Below are 21,498 nucleotides of genomic sequence, written 5' to 3' on the forward strand. Positions count from 1 at the left end.
ACACATATCTGTTATTCAAACAAGTCTTATTTATGGATTTTAAGCAGAAGTTAAATCAGTATGACTTTACAGTGTTGAAAAATTTTTATATATATAACAATACTTAGCAAAAATTTAATAGCAATTATTAATTAAATTTAAGAGAATTTATTTACAGGAAATTATTTTTAAGTCAGATAATTTAATAGGCAATGATTATATTGAGAGGGCTTTTCTTATAACCATGAGATTATATTGTATGCAAAATTATATGAGGCCAAAGAACTAAAACCAGAACAACATATTTGCAGCCAAACAATGAGAACACATTAAGATCTGGGCCCAGCTTATGGCTCTGAAATAATTTTACTTCATAGTCTTGTTAAGTCAGTATTTCTCTGCTTTATTGAATCTTCTTGGATTAATTAATTTTTTATTTCTCTCTCTCTTAATTTATCATTTTTATGTCTTCAGATCTGAGACAATAAGATTATTATATGTGCTAATACAGACACTAAAGGAAAGGGTTTAGAACTATCTGTGTTTGCACAGAACTGCTTAGTCATGAACTACACAGTGTCTTTTTTCCATCTATCAGAATCCTGTTAGCTCCAGTCCCTCAACTATGCCAGTATAAACACAAATATGGCCCAATGGTGACTGACCTAACACTACAATTTTTATTTCCTTCTTGATTATAATCCATATTATATTTCTTGATTTGACTCACTGTCTGATTCACTGGGTACTTGTACCAGCATAGTTCATGGAATGAGTGGAAACATGGGACAGAAGACGAGCAGCACCACTAAATCTCTATCTTCAGTGCACAGGAAATAATGGTCAATAAATTTTAATTAAATTCTGCATAATTCTGAACACAGTTTCTTAAAAATCTCAACACCAACAGTCCTTAGTTTTCATGACAATTGTCTCAAAGTGCCTTCACTAAGACTAATTTAATGATTAGAAATAATTTATTTCTAAATTAGGATGTGATCAAACCTGTTGAAATGAAAACATGCATTCCTTTTGATTTCAGTGGTCTTTGGATTTTTTGGAATGTTTTTAGTTATAGAACATTTTGGGAGCACTAGAAACATCCAAGTCATCCTTTGCTTTGTTACCAACTGTCCACTTCTTACATCTGATTCTTTTTCAGTAACTGTGGAATTGCTATCTTCAGCCTCAAGGAATAGTTTAAGCTAAAGTAATTTCCCTGCTTTTTCTGATTAGATGGTATCCAGGGTGCCACCCTGCATGCTCACTGCCAATGCATGGCAGGGTATTCCAAAAGAAAAGTGTAAAAGTGCTCAGAAATTTAGCCCTACTTCTTGCTAAATTTCTTCTGTAGTAGTAAAAGAGAAAAAAACAAACAAAAAACCAACCAACCAAAAAATAAAAATGCAAAACAAAAAAACAAAACCAAAACCAAAACCAAACCAAACCAAAACAAAAAAAACTACCACCCAGAAAACAACAAGCTAAATTTACCAGATGAACTGTTTCTTACAAATGGTACCCATTCTGATTAAGAATAAAATGATTTAAAAAAAATTCCAAAAAGATTCTATTAGGGAGTCTTCATCTGAATTCCAGTACAGCTGAAAAAAGAAAAAAAATCCAAACACAAAATATCACCTTGGGTGCATATTAAGGAATATGTATTAGCTCTGTTACGAGGTGCCATATGTAATAAAATATCTGTTATCAACAAAAGGGATTGAAAACAAACAATTCTTCTGAAGGTTATAAACATTTTTAAAATTTTTTTTGTGTCTCTCCTATTTTTGTCTGAAAACTGCAGTGAACTGAAGAACACAGTAAGAGCAGAAATAATTCCTGATTTTTAAATTTTAGATCATTAAAGACAAACCTGAAAACTGAGTCTATACATGCAAGTGCAGTGAAGACACTTAAACAATTGAATGCGATGTTTTAGAACAGTGGGACAAGTGGGAGAAGCTCCCATAAGAGTTCTAGTTCATGCACACCCCATTTATGAAATTAATAATTTTATCCTTTTCAATGTAGACTGGTTTTGGAAGAAAGCTGCTGTTCTATAGCTCACACTGAGATAAGGAAATAGGAAAGAGGCCCTCTGTTCCAAGTTCCTGAGATTCAAATGCTCAAATTCTTTGGAAATCTGCTGTAGCACTCCCTTTTTTGAGAGAGAAGGAACCTTAAGATGCTGACTTCTTACTCCAAGTAAAATTAAAGATCCTTTTACATTTAAAAGACTTTTGAGGCTATTTTAATAATCTTGGTCTATTTAATTACTGTATTAAATTGATGAAGAAAAATAAAGAAAAAAAACCAACCAAACTTTTGCTTTTTCATTATTATTGAAAATGCTTTTTCACAGCAGTATAATTCAGATAAGCATCTGGCCCAAAAACTATGCTGGCACAGACAAAGGTTTGGTTGTTTTTTAAGAACTAGGAATTTTTCCAAGATGTCCTGACTACTGGGAGCAGAATGTCTGACCAAAGTATGCTCACCAGATGGTAGATGTTTCCATGTGGGTAAATATTAAAAAGTTCTAAATCTATGCAAACTGTGAAGTAAGGGTGGGAAAAGTTTGCTGTTGCTTTCCAGTTTTAGCTGCCTCTGCAACTCATAAACGCAAGAGAAAAAAGCCAAAACAAAACCAAAAAACAAAGCTAATTTGACGGGAAAAAAAGATAAATACCTTGTAATTTTAACTCTATATGGCTTATCTTTAATGACTAATGTTAGAAGCTTTAGAGTTGAAGTCTTTTATTTTTTTTTCTTTTATTACCTTAACATCTTTATTAATTTCCTATTAAAAAACACACAACTTGCTGTTCTAAAATGTGCTAGCCCCACTAAAAATGTCAAGCAAAATAGTTTTTTAGGGAAGGATATGTGGGAAAACAATCCCAAAAAATTTGTTTTAAGGGCCAGCTGAAGGTTCCATACAACCAATCCCTTGTGGCCATTCTTGCCTGCTGGACAGCGTGGGACAATGCCTCTGGCATGCCAGGTCCTCATCCTCTTGGAATAGTTAAAGTACTGATGGATGCACGTTTAGCAAAGACACTGCACTGAGTACTTTTCTTCTTCTGGCTGCACTGCTGGGTCTGTAACTTTAAGGAAAGCGAGGAGAGGGGAATACCACAAAATCTGGCGGTGGTAAGGTTTAAACCAGTCCAGCTGTTGGCTGGCTGGATGCGAGTTGCAGGCCTGTAGTGTTATAATGCATGCCCAAGCAGTCCTCTAGGTCATGTAGCATGCTAAGTTTGGCTCCAGTACCCAATCTCAGCAGGAGCACACACCTCTCTTAAACAGCTGCAAAAATGTTTGCTGGGTTCGTAATTTGTCCCAGATTTAATACCACATAGACAGCTAGAGGGTACATTGACACCGCACGGTGTAGCTCAAGCAGGAAGCAAGCTGGCTTACATGAAAAAAAGATTTATAGCTGAAGTAGAATACTGAAGAAGTGCAAAATTATTAGAAAATTTCCAGCTAAGTGCAGTGAGCATCAAATCACATATCCACAGAGGCACATGAAACAGAAGAAATGTCACAGTCAAAAGGCAGGGCAACAGAAGAAAATATCCTTTAGCTTTCCTTGTAGTGAACTTTAAATACCTAAGACAACTTCTAACTCTCTCTCATGCTCCCCTCTCCACCAGAAACCTATTACTTAAAATGTCTTTCCATTTATTTGTGTTTTCACTGCATGAGCATGTGCCTGCAGTGAGCAAGTGAGTAGTGAAGTCTGAATATGAAGAAGGTGATGACAGAAATAGGTGATGTAGAAATGCAAACAGCTTTTTTTCCCCTTTCACTCTTCAGGAAAGCTATGTCTATGAAGATAAATAAATTTAAAAAATATTAGCCAAAAATTATCAAAACAATGATAATTTTACAATATTTTTTACAATAGACTCGTAAAGAATTTTACAATATTCTTTAAGACAGCAATATAGATGTTCAATCTTTAATAAGCATAAAAAGATAAATGTTGATTAACTATATGCATACAAACCTATTTGGGATCTGACCATTAAGCAGAACTGAAGAAATGCAATGCCTTGCTGCTGGCAGAACAAATAAAAGTGTGGGAAAGGGAATTTTTCCCAATCATATGGTCTTAGATGGGAATTTTTTTTATCACAGAGTCTTGAAACAAAAATATTCTATATTTATTTAGAACAGATAAATGCTTTAATATATTTTTATGACTTAGACACCTTTTATCAAGTTTGATACTATGAAAACAGATGATTTTAGTTTCATATGAGATTAAAGATATAACTCCTATTCCTTTCTTCTATAACTTTTATGCTAAAGCTATTGAAAAAATATATATTTCTTCCATTTAAAAAGGAAAAAGAGCTTTCAAATAAAAAAAAAAAAAGGAAAAAATGTTATCAATAATTTGTGGGCAAGGTAAATATATTAATTATAATTCATATTCAAGAAAAGTAGCATCTGTTTGGAAAACAACTTGGCAAGTGATATAACTCAAGATACTATATTCTATGGAATTGGTTTGGTATCAGAAGAAAGTGTGATTAATGATACAAAAGTTAATATCCAAATTATTTCTGACACACTGGTCTCTCTCCTTATCCAGAAAGCCTAAAGTTTCTGGTACAGAAGACAGCTGTGGATGTGGGGCTTTGCAACAGTTTTATTAATGCACTTATGTATTCACATGTCACACTTACTTACCTAAAAAGCTTTACCTGACTTTTTGTTTGTTTTTATGTGAGGACCAGTTATCACAAATATGCTTGAGTACACGCATTTTCTGCTCCGAGTGAACATATTGCATATCACACTTTGAGTGCTTAAGAAAATGAACGTGGACCTTTGAAAAAACTGCTGGCTGTGTTGTGCTGTTTATTCCCCAATTTTTTGGAATTTCTGCATAAAATAAAACTACAACTACCCCTTTCCAAAAGAAAACTATGAGTGTACAGATCGGAGTGAGTTAAAGTATTGAGAAGAAGAAGGACCTCATGTTGATTTTAATATACAATTTTGAGTGAAAGAAGAGAAGAAATGTAAGGAAGAAATTGCATTTTTAAAAGGTAGCGGACAACCACTAGCGAGAAGACCTGTTTGGGATTTTTTTTTTTTTTTCTTCCTTGAAAGTTGCTATTCAGCTCTGTGGAAGAGAGAAACCTGGCTCATTTTGCAAATGCAAAGCCACACTGCTGCCAGGAATCATTTGCAGGAGTGATTAACAAAACCTGCTTGCTTTACACGATTTCCTTGGACGTAAAACAGTATGCATATAATTTTGATACAATCAGATAGTGCACTCTTAGAGTTATATTGCAAAAAAAGAAAAAGAATTAGTGCATCTCTTTTAAAAGAGTGCCTCAATAGAGCATGCTTATTGTATTCTCAGCAGATGTAGCATTTAAATATAGTAAGCAATGGCCAAAACCAGGAAGTAATTCTGAGAAATAAACGGCAGTAACCATCCCAGTTTCCTGAATGGAGGTGAAAGTGGTTTGGCAATATTTACCCAAGATGATGTTAATTTATGCAGTACTGAAATTAAAGAGAGAAGGGAATGGTTGTGTGTGCTAGTGAAAATGTAACATGAAAATAGAATATATTCTATAGCTGCAAATGAACTGAAATATCCCAGGTGACAGGAGCACACAGAACGGGACTTTCAGAAGAAGCAAAGGCTGGTTTAAGGATTTAACTTACACTTTTAAAACTCTGCTCTTGATGGTACATAGTATACTAAAGAAAAAAAGCCAGAATACTTTAAATTGTTGCTCCAGACTTTAGTCTGGCAAATGTAAAACCACCATTAATGGGTAAATAGCAATAAAGAAGGAAGGCAGCTATTTAACTGTCAGAACGGAGGAAATGAACATCAGCTTTTGATGTTCAGCTTTACTTGTTAAACTTGAAATTCTTACATAAGCCCAGCAAAGGGCTGGCAAAGAGTTTAATCAGCAGTATAATCCTACTTAAAGCACTTAAAATTTCTACATGGACTTTTAAGAACCTTTTCTACAACTATCAGACCAAAGTGGAAATTTATTTGAAAACAGTAGTAGGTAGCATGATAGTTGAAATAACATCTAGATATGTGGCTGAAAAATAGTCTAATATCTGCCCAGATGCCAACTCAATTTCAAGGCAATTTAACAGTAGACTTCTGTTATGGATATAGTATTGAAATTAATTTTTCTCTGAACTTAATTTAATTGTTAAACTAACATGGAATAAATAATTCTTTGGATTGAGGTTGAGATCATGTTCCTTTTTTTAAAGCTCAACAAATTATTGTTATTGCATGATAGTATTTATGAGGAAGACACTGAGCATCCCTTCTGGGAAGAATGGTGTTGCTGATGCGAAATTATCTGTAAAGTTACTATGTGTCATGTAATTTTATCTAGATTTATATGTATTATATGTAATCATATGAAAATATATCTCCTGTATGTATAATAACCTAGGAGATGAATGCACAGGACAAACCTCTTCACAAAGGATCACAAAGGATTCAAGTAGAAGGAACCAGATCTTGTACAAGTGTTGTGCAGTGTGATGACTCTGAAGTGGTCCTGTTTCTCTTCTTTTACAGCAATATAGCCTTGCTTTACATGACTGACTGTTCTGCCAAAGGGCATGCATACCTAAGTGACACAGTATGTTTTTGCTGTGGCAAAACTAGTAAAAAAGGCAAGGTATAGAAAAATGCCACCTGAAGATACCAAAATACACCTATTTGGAGAATCCCTTTATTTTATTCTTCCAGATATGAAGACAAATGAAGACAGTAAGACAGATATTTCTGTATGCGCATATATATAATTATTTTTCAAAATCACCCTTTCAGTCTTCTATGATATATAGGTCAATACAGTTTTGATTAAAGGGAGTAGAAATTTAATAATTTTTGTCTTTAAGGACCAAGGATTGAGAAATAAGGATTAAGCCCCTTATTTTGCTTTATATGAAAACTTGATGGAGTGGTGGAGATGCTCCAATTAATTTGTCTTTGTACACAGAATATGACATAAAAATCATCTAATTTGTTTTCATTATGATATATCTGCATTTTTCACTTGTTTTTACAATTACAAATTTAATTTACCATTTGAGGATATGACACTGCTGGAGCTCATGACACATGATCTGCAATACAACTCAAAATTTAATACTTATTTAAATGCAGCCTAACAGAACTACAAATTTAACTAGAGAGCAGTAAGAACTACAATTTCCAACAGATTCTCTGAAATGCTTCACAATGAAAATTGATGTCATCTGCAGTTTTTAAGACAGTTAGCTATGAGGTTTGTTACTTTAATAAGTTTCCAGAATGAAATCTTCTCTGAGGTGTCACAGTTTGTTCTTTATTTAACTTTAAATAATTCAATAATGAACAAGTTCCTGATGTCTTTTTATAAAAGCAAAAATGTTGGTGTCTTACATAGAAGAATACTGAACAGACAGTAAAACAGAGCACCATGTTAGAAGATTGATCTAAAAATGTCATGTTTGTATAGAACCTTAGTGAATTACCCTTATCATAGTAGTTATCTTAAATATTCTAAAACTGGTTTTACTGAAAATTGCCATGTCATGGGTTTATTTATTCTGCAGTAAGCGCTCATTTCTTCTTTTAATTTGCAGTGAATAGTATTTTACTTCCCAAGAATTCCCTGTGTTATACAATGAGCAATCCCAAACAGTGTTTATTGGAACAATATATGTAGGTAGTTTAGAACAGATGCATCACTGCCCAGACTGCAATGTAATATTTTCAGTATTTGTGGAAAGTATAGGCATCTCAGTCTCACTTCAGTGCCTGGTAATGTGATGGTGATTATTCAGGTGAAAAACACCTGAAAGACAATTTAATCATTGGTCACAGCCAGTACAGCTTCATGAAAGGGAAGTCCAGCTTAACAAACCTGCTTTCCCCTATGACAAGCCACCTAGTTGATCAAGGGAAGCCAGGTGATGTGATCTTTTTAGATTTCAGCAAAGCTTTTGACAGTATCTTTCACAGGATGCTTCTGGAAAAAATATCCAACACACAGCTGTATAAACACATCATGTGGTGGGTGAGCAACTGGCTCACAGGTCAGACAACAAAGGGTTATAATGAAAGGGGTGACATTGGACTGGGACCTTGTCATTAATGGGTTTCCACAGGGCTCCATTCTCGACCTTGTGTTCTTCAACTTCTTCAGAAACGACTTCAAATGCAGGACTGAGAGGAATACTAAGTGAATTTGCAGATGACACAAAACTGGGAGGAGCTGTCAACTCCCAGAAAGACGCTGCAGAGAGACCTGGAAAAGTTAGAGAGGTGGGCAATGACCAACCATAAGAAGTTCAACAAGAGAAAGTGCCAGATTCTGCACCTGGGATGTGGCAACCCTGGATGTATGGACAGTCTGGGGAATGAGATACTGGGAAGCAGACTGGGAAGGGACCTGGGGGTTATGGTCCAGGGCAAGTTGAACACTGAGCCAGCAGTGCCTTGGCAGCCAGGAGGGCCAACCCTGTCCAGGGGGCATCAGGCACAGCATCACCAGCCTGGCAAGAAAGGGGATTGTCCCCTCTGCTCTGCACTGGGGCAGCCTCACCTCCATTGCTGGGGGCAGTTTTGAGTGCCACAGTATAAAGAAGATATTAAGCTCTTAGACAGCTTCAAAGGAAGGCAGGAAAGCTGGTGAAGGGCCTTGAAGATAAGCCATCTGATTAGTGGCTGAGGTCACCTTGGCTGTTCAGCTTGGATAAGAGTAGCCTGAGGGGGCACCTCACTGCTGTCTAAAACTTCCTTGTGGAGGAGAAGAGGAGGGGCAAGCACTGCTCTCTTCTCTGTGGTGCCCAGTGACAGAACAGGAGGGAGTGGCCTAAAGTTATGTCTAAGGAGATTTAGGCTGGACATCAGGAAAACGTTCTTTTCCCAGAGGGTGGCTGGACATGGAACAGGCTCCCCAGGGAAGTGATGACAGCACCAAGCCTGACAGAGTTCAAGAAGCATTTTGACAATGCTCCCAGGCACTGTGTGTGATTCTTCGGGGTATTATGTGTAGGGCCAGGGGTTGGACAAGGGGATCCTTCCGGGTCTCTTCCAACTCAGCTTGTTCTGTGATTCTGTCATTTTGTGATCAATTTTGTTATGAAAATATTGATGTTCAGTCGCACAAGTGAAGCCAAATAACACACAACAAATACCTAATCAATTGTATACACCAAAGAACTGAGCTTTGTAATACTGTTAATTGGGAGTGGGGGTGGGGGAAATCAAGCTTTGCAAAGCATTATTGAAGGTATAAATCTCTGATTAAATATTTTACTTGCAGAAGACCATAATTTTTTTTTAGCACACACAAAAATAAAAGCATGTCTTCAAATACATATACTTTTGAAATCTGCCTGAAAACCATCAATTTTATCATCAATTATGTTAGCATCAATTTTATGGCTGCTTTTTTCTTTTTTTTTTTCCTTCCAAAATCTGCTAACCTTTTTCATGTGAATGTGATTGACAAAATATGCATTCAGTGAAGGAGAAGCTGGATGTCCTACAGTGAGTGCTCAAAACACTAGCTTTCACAACTGAATTCTAGAATCTCCTGGAATAAATGTATTGTTAATTATTTCTTCAAAGTCAGATCAAATTCAACAGTAAGAATGGTGCATGCCTCTCATTCTTAGCACTTACAAGTATTCATATCCAAGGAAAGCCTTCTCTGAGGGCATTTGTGGGTTTGATCTCCTAAGACTGATAACACAAGATGAGAAATCTTACTGCTAAGACATTATACCAAACATGAGACTCATTACTAGTGTTATTTTAAAAAGCAGTTTTGTTAAGTTTGTAATTCAAAAAAATACCATTTAGATTGTTTAGGCTTATGTTAAGAGCATTTATATTGTACTAGACATTCATATGGTCTATGGTTTTGATTATAAGAGTATTTGAAATCTTGGGATTGAGTGTATTTTCAATTCTAATTTAGAAGATTGCTTCAGACATATTGCATTCCTGAATAAAAGTAAAGGTTCCTGGTTAGCTTAGTAATGTTTGCTTTGGGTCTAATATTTAGGGATCAAGGAAAGTTAATGAATCGTAAGTTAATGATCAAATGATCAAGTGGATACAGAGGAGAGCTATGAAGATGATCAGAGGGCTGGAGCACCTCTGCTATGAGTAGAGGTTCAGAGTGGGGGTTGTTCAGCTGCAGAACAGAAGGCTCCTTGGAGACCTCCTAACACCTCCTAGTACTAAAGGGAGCCTACAAAAGAGCTGGGGAAGGACTTTTTATGTATGAATGTATGTTGTGGCAGGACAAGGGGGAATGGTTTGAAGCTGAAAGAAAGTAGGTTTACAATAGATACTGGGAAGAAATTCTTTATTGGGGTGACAACAAGGCACTGGAATAGGTTGCCCAGAGAAGCTGTGGATGCCCTATCCCTGGAGGTGTTCAGTACTGGTCTGGAGGTGGCTCTGTGCAACTTGATCTAGTGGAAGACATCTGTGTCCATAGCAGGGGGGTTGGAACTAAATGAACTTTAAGAACATTTTAAACCCAAACTATTCTGTGATTCCATAAAAGGAAAAATAAGAGAATGACAGCTTATATATAAAAAAACCTAAAAGTTATTAACTATTAACTATTTACCAGCTAATTATTTTTTCAATGTGGAATATCAATATTAAAAAGCAAGTCCCTCATAAGTATTTATAATAATTTAAGATTAGCATGTATTTGCTTTGTTTTCTTAAAAGAGTTTTCATTTTCCTTTTCAAATCAAACATGTATGACACTTCTAATCTTTTGAAGATATGTATATAAAAAAACAGATTTAGGTGTATATTAAGGAACAAAGAAGCAAAGACTTTCTTTGAGAAAAAGATGTTTTTCTGAATTATGTAGAAGCATATATCAGCAGATTTATCTGATAATATACCTTACCTCTGTATTGGGTGATTTGCCAAAGCTGGCCCTGAATTCATTCAGATTTATGAACCAGGAAAATCAATTGCATTGATGTTATGTGTAGATTTTAAAAATAATTTATCCTTCTGAAATAGCAATGTTAGATTTTTATGTAGTCATCCATTAGCTAGCTCAGTCTTTGTCAGTGCAAACCTCCTTTAAATTTAATTCTTGCCTTCTAGGTTTAACTAAACCCCCTAAATGCAATCAGATGATAAGCTCAGTATTCATGAGATTGACAATACAGTGTTAATATCTGTTGCACTTGCTATTCATATATTTCTTAGTGTGTCTACTGAGATAATCTAGGAAATTTCTTATGGACAGGATAAAACTCCATAGATTCTGTTAATCTAAATGTATGCATGTAGTGTAAACGATATGCTAGGCAGCCTCCCTGTGTAATGCACTAGAAGCCCAGAGCTAACACTGAAGTAATATGGACTGGAGGAACTTTTCTGCTTATTTTCTAAAGCCAGGTAAAATATGTTTACAGGAAATAACCAGAGGCAGTGGGAAGATGTCTACAATACTAATACAATTGGAATTAGAAAACTTACAAACTCCTAAAATACACCAAAATCTCTCCAGTTCAGAAACAAAATAATTTCTCATTGCATTAAGATTCTTCGTTTTGTGTCTTTTCTATTGACTATAGATCATCCAGAACAGACTGGAGATTACATTCACCCCCAACTAATTAACCTAGTATGCTTTGCATTTGTATCATGCATGAACTGGACATGTAGATATGGAAGGTATGACAATCCTTGGAAACCATGCTGTAGTATTCAGCTGTCTGCAAATTTGTCAGGGGGAGTTCTCCATATCATGAAGGAACAGAAAATGTGAAAGTTGAGATCTGTTAAGATGCCTCCCTAAGAGAACAGTGCTGCTCTTGAGGTACCTGGGTTTGATACTGACACTGGTACTCAAGCAGAAGGCTTGCTTGGTGTGAGGCAATTTGAACAAGTAAAGAGAGTAAATTGGTCCCTTAGGTAATATAGAATCCAAGTAGTGCTCATTTCAGTGAAAGGACCCAGGAAAAAGAACAAAGGATATTTGTTGAGACAGAATAACAGATGCAATTATCTATTTTTTACAGAATTGTCATGTCAGATTTATAATGTTATACATTCCCTTTTGACAAGAAGTTGCAATGACTAGCCACATTATTTTCTTACAGTGCTCAGAAGTAAACTGCCAGTTTCAGGACAGATCTCCTTGTCACAACTGCCTGGAAAAGAAACACATTACCAACTACAGTACAAACGCATATTACCGTAAGATTTTAAGTTTTTATGTGCATAAGGTGCAATCCAATTTCTTTTCACAACATAATGGTCATAGATTTAAAACCTTTTGGCAATTATAAGATGGTGGGGTTTTTTGTTCTGTATAGTCCACAAGATCTCTCTTTCAGAGAAATAATAAAAAAGGGTTTAAAGATCTCAAGAGAGGCTTGAGAACCTTTTGTTTTTTATAAAATTCAAAATTTTCAACAAATAAATGTTTGTATATTGCCTGACCAAACTGGTAAAAAATAAATTGCTTTACTTGTTTTGTGATTTCCCCAGATATTCTATGTCTCTAGTGAAGAGCTAGAAGTGTCTTTTTTTTTGGGGAGTGGCACCGGTTGTGACCCAGTTGATTGTATGCACTTTGTACCTTCACAGGTGATCTTGCTTTATTGATTTGGTGTTTGAGAGGTCCAGACGCTAATGCTCCTAATGATCAGCCATTCTTTTTGACTTTTAGTGACAAGTATTCTCATGCAGTTAATATCAAACAGAACTTTGTGCTCTACATCTGTTATTTCAAAATTACCATTTTTGAACTCCCCTAGTCTCAAGTAAGTTGTACATTGTCTTCCTTTTTTACTGCCTACAATCTTTTCACCTACTTCCAGGGCCCCATGATGCAAAATGTCATTTTGCCGATCTTCAGTTCCAGTGACAACTTTAATTTTACTGATTTTAATGGGCTTTTCAAATACAATCCCATAGAAGTCCCCAGTAGAAGGAGCTTTGCCCCAGAAGTACTCATCAATGCTGCTGTAAGCCTTGCTTGCCTCATAGTTTTCAAATACATTCATATTGGTGTGCAAGTTTGCAGGTGGGTTGTCCGGGATATCAAAGGATTCCTCCTCAAAATCATCATCCTTCAACTTATTTTCAGCTCCTTTGTAAGATGAGTAGTATCCCATGTGCTGGAAGAGAGATGGCTTGAAACGTATCACCTCCTTTTGAGCTAACAGCCCACGAAAGTGGATGAGCAGCCAATCACAAGGCATTTCTTGGTAAAACATCAATAGAAAATGGGCCAGGCGTGGTAGGTCATGAGAATGGTAAAGCTTTCCAATGTAGCCCAGCTTGGAGAATTCCAACGTCACCCAGTAGGACCCTTCTCGTGAGGTAATTACTTTCTTCACAGCAGTCAAAAAATTCTTTGAGCAGCGAACGTCGTCTTCCAGCATCACATAATAGTCAGAAAGATTAGCACAAAAGTTTAGAAGGAAAGCATAATCTACATTTTGTTTTGACCGAAACTTCACACGGTCCTCAGGATCATTGTAATTTCTCTTAAGGCCATCCAGTACAGGATAGTAATCCTCAGGGACGTGAATAACTATTAATCTGCCAGCAATTATATGATGTGCAAATTTCTGTGAAATATCCTGGACCATCCCTTCACACCAGGCTGAGTCAAAATCTGCCAGCTGTACTACCACTGCAATTTCTTTGAGTTCCTCATAGCTTGACTGCTCAAATATGGACTTGATGGTTTCAAGCAAGTAGTTTCCCTTTTTCCGTTTTACAGAGGATAGTCCAATTGTAAGATATCCTGTACAAAAGACAATTCAAACAAAAATTCAGTATCTGATATTGGAAGCAATTCCATCACAAAGATATTCTCCAGAGCTGTGTTTATATCAAATAAACCTCGCGAATGGTGAAGACTGAGAAATTTGGTATGTGAATTTACTAAGCTGCATGCAATAAAGGACCTTCATTGAATTTTCATTAAGAAGTGTGATATTGCAAGCAAATAGACATATGGAGACTATTGTGCTAAACATTCACTTGTTTACTGCAAGGAGTAGCATGCTGGGGACAAATGCCAAAGCAGTATGAACATTTATGCCTTGTAGACAAAACCACATATACAATGATACATCTGTAAATCTGCTAAAAGAAAGGGGATTATGAAGGGATTATTCACACCATATTTTGAAAGCAAGGAACTACCAAATGCAGCACTTTTATTATTTTAAGCCATCTAGAAGTCTAATTACATCAATTCAAAACTTTACAGTTTTATGAATTCTGAATGTATTATTATTTTTGAGTGTGCTCATTTTTAGATGAATTTGTCTAGTTTTTCCTTGCTAGTTGCTTTTCTTCTAACTCTCTATCAGGACTCATTAAATATTTCACAGGGAACACTCTTTTTGAATATGCAATTTAGACATTATTTTAAAGTAGATGAGAACTTCTTGCTTGTACAAATAATTTTTAATACTGTTACATTCTTTCTAGACAGAGATATATCTTATAAAACAAGAAATTTAATCTCTGTTGTTTTGTAGTCACTGCCATTGCATTTTTACAGCATTGTAAATCAGGATTTTTTTTCAAATATTTGCTAATATATCTCTATATTTTTAACTTCTGATGTAAAAAATGTTAAGACTTTGTAATTGAAAGGGTATACTTAAGTTGAACCTACCCCAACTTTCTTAAAAAGTCATTTGTAAAAGACTGCTCTGATAGTGATTCAGGGTTTCCCTCAAGGTTAAGTTGCTCAAAATTAAGTTGTACAGTGAAGTACAACCGCCAGAAGTAATTTATACTGCCTACAGAGCCCCAAAGTTTTCAAATCTAATTTGAACAAACTTTATCGCTTTCTGCAACTCATATATTATTTTATTTTACCTTCTGGGCTTGGACTTCAGAGCCATGTTTAAGTATGTGAAATGGTTGATTTGGACCCTGAAGGACACCTGCTTAAAGTCTAGGTATGGTCATATTTCACTTTTAGAGGAAAGTCTTGAACCATGTCTGAAATAAGAATTACTAAATAGTCCATCTGCAGATGGCAGTGAGCAGAATCCTCCTTTACTGTCCTGATAATAGCACAATTCAGCTCCCTTTTTAGCACAGCTAAAGGAGTGAGGAGGTCCATTTGCAGCTGCCGGGCCAGCAGAATAGTGTACCTGAGGGGTGTATCTATGTGATGCCAAGCATGCTTAAGGTTGGATTCACTGCTTATACAGAGATTGACAGTGTGGTCTCAGAGGGTGGCTGCAGAACACCACTAGCACGTGCCTTGCTTCTGCTTTCTAAATCATCTTCCTCTTGCCTGGGAGGAGATCCATGGAATTATGCCCACACAGACCATCCAGAGGCTGCCTGTAGGATATCTACAAGTCAGGCAGCTGGTCAGAAGGTAATCAGGCTGTGGGGCAATCACTGCTAGGTTGGGACTAGCAGCCATTGAAAAATGGCCTATGATAGATGTCTCACTAACTCTCTTGAGACTGTCAGTGCTTAACTCAGCCCCTCTTGCTTAGAAATACCACAGGGACTATATGGATTTCACGCCTTTTTGAACCACATCATTTTGCAACATTCAGTTTGCAGTTACTTACTTTTCCTTGGCAAAGGTGTGCCAGCTAGGTAGCGATAGGAAATGTTTATAGATCCTGAGAAATTAGACAAATCTTTAAAACTGTGAACATAACGCTCTGGGTTGAGCTGGTGCGTGGCTGTTTCTCTGATTAATTCCTTGTCCCCTTCCTATTATCAGGAAAACAAAAATAACAAAAAAGGGAGAGAGAAGCACATTTGTGAATGCCAGTTAGATGGGAAACATGGACAGGCAGGTTTCCAAGAGTAACATTTTTCAGTTTCAGATTTCATGATAGCATGTAGATGTCACCTCATTTAAAACAAAAACAAACAAACAAAGAAACCCCCCCCCCCCCCCCCCCCAAACAAACGAGCATTACTGAATATCATACATTTTGGATACAGAAAATCTATCATAAATCTTCAGATTACAGTAAAAGGAAAAGAAAAAAAGCAAACATTATATTATTGGCCCAAAAATGCTGTGGCATTCAAAAGAGGCATAAGAAAACATCACTCAGCTATAGCTAAGATAATTTTCACAGAAGTAGAAACAAACTAAGGTAAGATTAAAAAAAAATAAATTCAGTGATTAAAAAATCTACCAAAACTGCTGAAAAGGAAAGATCCTGACATGTGGCTCATTTTCACATTTTTCTGAGGAGCTTCAACTCAGGTTTGGGACAAGAAGAAATGCATGTGGTCATGCAGACCGTAAAAGTTTCTCTGAATCTGGAGAACACATGTTTTGATGGCATAGTCAAAAGGTACATTTATCACCACGCCTCCTCTTCCTGCCTCCTTCTTCAGTCCTTTCTTCCAAGAGGCTTCCCCAGTCATAGTAAAGGCACAGAAAGGAAAGAGTGGCTTCAGTAGTGCCCTATCCATAAGGCCACTTGGGCCTCAGGGAAAATTTGTTCCTTAGTCATTAAGAAAAGGGAAAATATCTAATAGGTCATGAAGACTGAATTTAAATGTAGGAATGCTTATTTAATTTATCTGGTTTGATTTTAGATTAATGACAGGCACATGTATGAATGAGTTTGTTTCTTCTGATACATGCAGTATGGTAATGCACTAAAACTTCTGGATCTGTCATTAAATGGGAGCATTGTGCAATAATGGCACTGCTGCTAACAAGAACAACCACAGAAACAGTAAACAGAGCTCATATTTAATGGCACAAATAATAAAAAATGTGTCAAAGGTATATTTTATAGCACAAAGAAATATTTCTGTAAACCAATCTTACATTCATTTATAGTTTATTGTTTTTCTTGCATTGAAGTAGTAAATAATCCACTTCTGAGCTAAGTAAAGATTTTTGGCAGACATTCAGGGAACATCTACCTGCACTGTTATGCTCTCTTGATCCTCAGTGTCTCTTGAGTATTTCTCTCTACTGCCTATGTGCCACTTTGCATTTGCTCATAAATTATGGGAGGAAGTTTGATGATCAGGTTCAAAATTAAAATGTAACTCAATGATCTAGAAAGAAAATACACCAAAAATTCAGGAGATTTTCCATGAAAAATGTCAGATGGAAAAGAAAAAAAAGTTGGTCAAAAAACTTTCTTTTTTCAACCCCCTTTTTTTTTTTAATATCAAAAAATTGTGTCATGAGTTCCAGAATGGAGTACCAAAATTCCTTGTTTCATAAAGTTTTGGAATGGAAACCTATTCTGCTGAGGTTTTGCCACATAAAATGTTTAGAAATAGACAATGTCAGAAGAAAATGTTTTGATTTTAACAAGCAAAATATCTAAACTGACCACAAAAATTTTCCTTTTCCCCTCCTCTTTAATAAATTCCTTTTGTTGCTAACATTTCTTTTTAGCAGTCGCTATTTCATTCTTTTGTTGAATGATGGGCAAAACTGAAATCTGGATTTTTTCAAAATATTGAAATCTGTTTCTTTTATCTCCGACTACTGTGTAGAGGTAAGTGAAGCTCAGGAACTTGATTAGCTCTCCTTGGTTTTCTTCTCTAGCTTTTTCTAGAATGGTTTTGGCTTTCATCTGTTAACTAACTTCTAACTTCCAGTGTTTGCTGGGAGTTTCATGTGGGTGCCATAGGATGAAGTGCCAAAGTTTTCCACCCTTTAGGAAGATGTTCTGCTCTGCTAAGGATGCTGTGTCAACAACAATAGTGATATTCTTTGCATAGTGCCCAAAATAGTGATCATTATTTACAGGAGAATGCAGAACACATATGCTGCACTTACAATCCACGTACAGCTCTGAACAGGTATAAGACATCCTTGCGTATATTATGATATCTGGTATATTTTAGCTTAGTATGTGTTAAAAATGCTTGATCAAGTATAGTTCATATGCTGCAGTGAAGCACTTTAAACTGCTTTTCTAATACATACGTATCAGCACTACACAGCTGCACACCCTCTACCCAACATACTTCAACTATTTTGCCACATGGGCCTTTACTTTCCATTTCTGCAGCAAATATCCTGCTGCAGAAAACAGTGAAGGGATTCTCTGGACATGTGAGATCCTCTGAACAAAACCAGAAAGTTTCTATTCTCCCTTCTTAAGGTTTACCAAAATGAATGGAATTTTAATACTCTAAGTCTTTGAAGTCTATAAAATAAGTCTATACTTGTCTTATATCTGGTGCCAGAGACACCAACATCACAAGCCCTTGCACAGCCTGCTGCCTGAGACTGGGACGAGGAACTCCGGGTCAGTTGTCTTCCTTCTACCCAGCTACCTTTAGAAGACAGTCCAGCAGGAGACTGGCTGCAATTCAGAGAGCCTTTGGGGCTCTGAGGAATTTCAGATTTTCCTTCCTAGAGGGAAACTGGTTAGCCTGCTGTCCTCAAAAGCTTTCCCCAAGTATATTTCTTTTCCACAAACATTGAAATTGCTCATCTTTTACCTCAGCAGACAAAACACACCAGACATGGTATGTTTGGAGCTGTCAGACAGAGTCAGGAAATTTGAGAATAAAACTAAAAAAATGAGCTGAAAAATCAACATCCTAACACACTTGAAAAACACTTGATAGACCATAAAGGTATCAAGAGACCTGGAAGAACTCTCAGGAGACTTGGCAAGAGAATTGGCTGAGAGCTGTATGAATGCAAACATGCCAGAACTGTGAAGAGAGAAGCAATGAAAGAGAGTGAATTTATAAAAGGAGGGTGGGGGGAGGGCGCAGAGCAAATTAAGAATAAGACATGGAGCCATCTAGGGAGCTGGCAAATAGAACAGGAAAAATTTCAAAAACAAGCCAAGAGGAACACCATTAGTAGTGATAATAAAAGCACTTTTAGAAACATCTGTGGGACTTTGAAGCAATTAGTGAACAGAGAGGAAACATAAGGGAAAATGCAAAAGGAAAAAAGGCCAGGTCAAATTTAATCACAACCAAGAAATGCTAAATAAATAACAAAGTGCAAGACCTTAGTGTTAGACAAAGAAATATGTCTGTAATGGAGTAACATTCTACAAGCATGGGCTACCTTTTCAATGGCTTAAAAAAGTATTAGCATATTAATATAGTAAATATTTACAATACTCTTATAAGTAATTTTATAACTATAATATTTTAAAATGAAATAATTAGTCCTGTATATATGATTCTGATAAATAATGTAAGGATTTTACTACTTGTCTATTACGCTTTTTGACATACTATTATGTTTCTTTTCAGATGTAAATGAGATCAGAATTCACCGTTCAAAATATTGGAAAATCCATACAGTCCCTGTTCAATTCAAGATAAAGGCAGCACTATCTAGTAATATCACAATATAACAAATTCAGTTTAGTCATTTTACTATTTGAAAAATCCAGTTTTTCAACTACTGTGTTCTTTTACTGGGCCCAGTCCAATCTCCAAAGAACTGGAAATTCAATCCATTAATCAAGGCTCCAGGCTCACTTGGCATTCAGCACTGAAACAACCCCAGGTTACAGATAAACTGTTATGTTATGTTGTCAGTAGCTTATTTGTTGAAACTCCTAACATAAATATTTACACTTTTCTTTCAAAATCATAAACCTACATTAGGTTTTATTTGTCTAATTTTTAATGCTGTAGCACTGAACCCGTCAGACTAAAATATGAGTTACAGAAAGTGAGAAAAACACAAAAATAAACTCACTAAAACGAAATTATTTATGCAAGGAGCTTAAAGTAGATGGAATGGGTGTAAATTTTCTTTTATAATTTTATTTCTATTATAGCATTTAATGCAGTATTCAGAGGTGAGATTTGCAGTGTATACTGAAAAACAAGTTCCCAGCTCACACAAATAGTTCAGATGTAGTTTATCCTCAACAATTTACTGTTTTACTCGGGGTGTTTACTCTTTTGTTGCTCCAGGATCACTTCTTTGCAACTTACCAAAACATAACCATCCTCAATGTACAAGTTCATGAACAGCAAGCAAACAACAAGGATTCCTAAGAACGACACTGCTGATCGTTTCCGCAAGCATCTCATTTTATCAAAATATTTCAAGTTGTGTCTCGTGAGGAACTGCATACAGTGGTGTCACCTATGAATAAAACCACAGTATTACAAGAATGGTCCTCCTGATAAGCATGACAACAACTAAACTTACCTTAAGATCTATCAGATCCCTTCAAACATATATAGACTGCACTTCCAGGCAGAATTAATTTCATTTAACCATTGTCATCTTCAGGTTTATTATACAATCTTAACTATAAACTAAGCTGCTTTTTTTTGTTTCTTTCTTTGTGGGTTGTTTTCTTTTGTTGTTGTTGTGTATTTTTTGTGCGTGTCAGTAAAGAAAAAACACATAGCCGCTGTTAAACCCATTTTAAAGTGGGTATATGTCATATATGTCATATGATGTCACTGTGGCAGAAGTGTATCAACCGTTTGCTGTGGGAAACAGAAAAAGCAGAAAACTCTAATAGCAGTGTGGATGTAGGCCTAAAGTTAAAAAGATACAAGAATGAGGACACGGAACAATAAGACTGTGTTTTTATGCGGTGTAGAGTTAAGCTTTAGCAAGTAGAAAATATATTAAGCAAGATAATAGAAAAATTTAATAATGAAGCTCTGTGCTTTCTTTATAGATGAGTATAAAAAGTTCTTGAGTAATAAGAAATATGAAACAAGCACCTATTATTAGATATAAGGTATACATGTAGTTTAATGATTGATTTATGCAGGTGCCTGTAAGCTCCTAACAATTTGCTGTTGGTTAGAAAACTTTTAAAAGGCTTTGTAACACGGAGAATTTTGGCTGCTGTTGGCAAGAAGTGAGCTGTTGCTATTTTTCATGTCCACCCGGTACTGAGGCTGAAGTCACAACAAAGCTTGAGGAACGTCTCCCGTCAGTCCCGTCCCATTATTTGGAAAACCAGATCCAAGAGTTTGCTCTGCTTAACTGTCAAATCCCAACTTGGTGGCCAGAGATGGTGCTGAGCATTTTCCCCCATGTACCTGTGTCTCCTCTGAACAACAGGTCAACAGGCGAGGAGGAAATCATTGCATGACTCAGTGTTAGTACCAATAGAAGAATTCTGTACACCAGAGCTTCCAGGAAGAAATAAGGTACCTTCCCTGAAGTGAAAAAGCACTAGCAAGACTGTCTAACATCCCTTAGCCTTGGCCCTGTGTACTAGGATGGAAAAACTTTCAGTGGAGACATTATTTCCATCTTCAGAAGAAAGGTGGGTGTCTGCCTTAGACCAGACACATCTAAGCAGAGTATTGTGAAATCTTTACCAACTCAATTAGATAAATCAAATAAGGGTGGCACAGAGATCATGAAGCCCCTCAATATTTCTGTTCAAGATCAAGAAAGAGGACTGTCTAGTCGTATCACAATGTTGCATATTTATTTTAGTAATTTTACTCTGTAAAACAAGATTAATGCTGTTCTTGACCAGCAAATTGTTATGACTAACCTG

The 21,498-nt window shown here is 36.1% G+C and overlaps 1 protein-coding gene and 1 long non-coding RNA gene across 4 annotated transcripts in view; one reads left to right on the forward strand and one right to left on the reverse strand.

Moving 5' to 3' along the window:
- LOC136361384 (uncharacterized) overlaps nt 1–21,498 on the forward strand; it is a 402,734-nt gene that overhangs the window by 91,864 nt on the left and 289,372 nt on the right. The window lies entirely within an intron of this gene.
- MGAT4C (MGAT4 family member C) lies at nt 11,744–20,268 on the reverse strand. Its single transcript, XM_066318489.1, has 3 exons — nt 19,955–20,268; nt 15,607–15,754; nt 11,744–13,799 (listed from the first exon to the last, which is right to left on the reverse strand). Exons 1-3 carry the CDS (start codon nt 20,093–20,095, stop codon nt 12,643–12,645), a joined length of 1,446 nt encoding a protein of 481 aa, XP_066174586.1. The 5' UTR covers nt 20,096–20,268; the 3' UTR covers nt 11,744–12,642.

This window comes from Sylvia atricapilla, chromosome 5, assembly GCF_009819655.1.
Source record: "Sylvia atricapilla isolate bSylAtr1 chromosome 5, bSylAtr1.pri, whole genome shotgun sequence".
NCBI lineage: Eukaryota > Metazoa > Chordata > Aves > Passeriformes > Sylviidae > Sylvia > Sylvia atricapilla.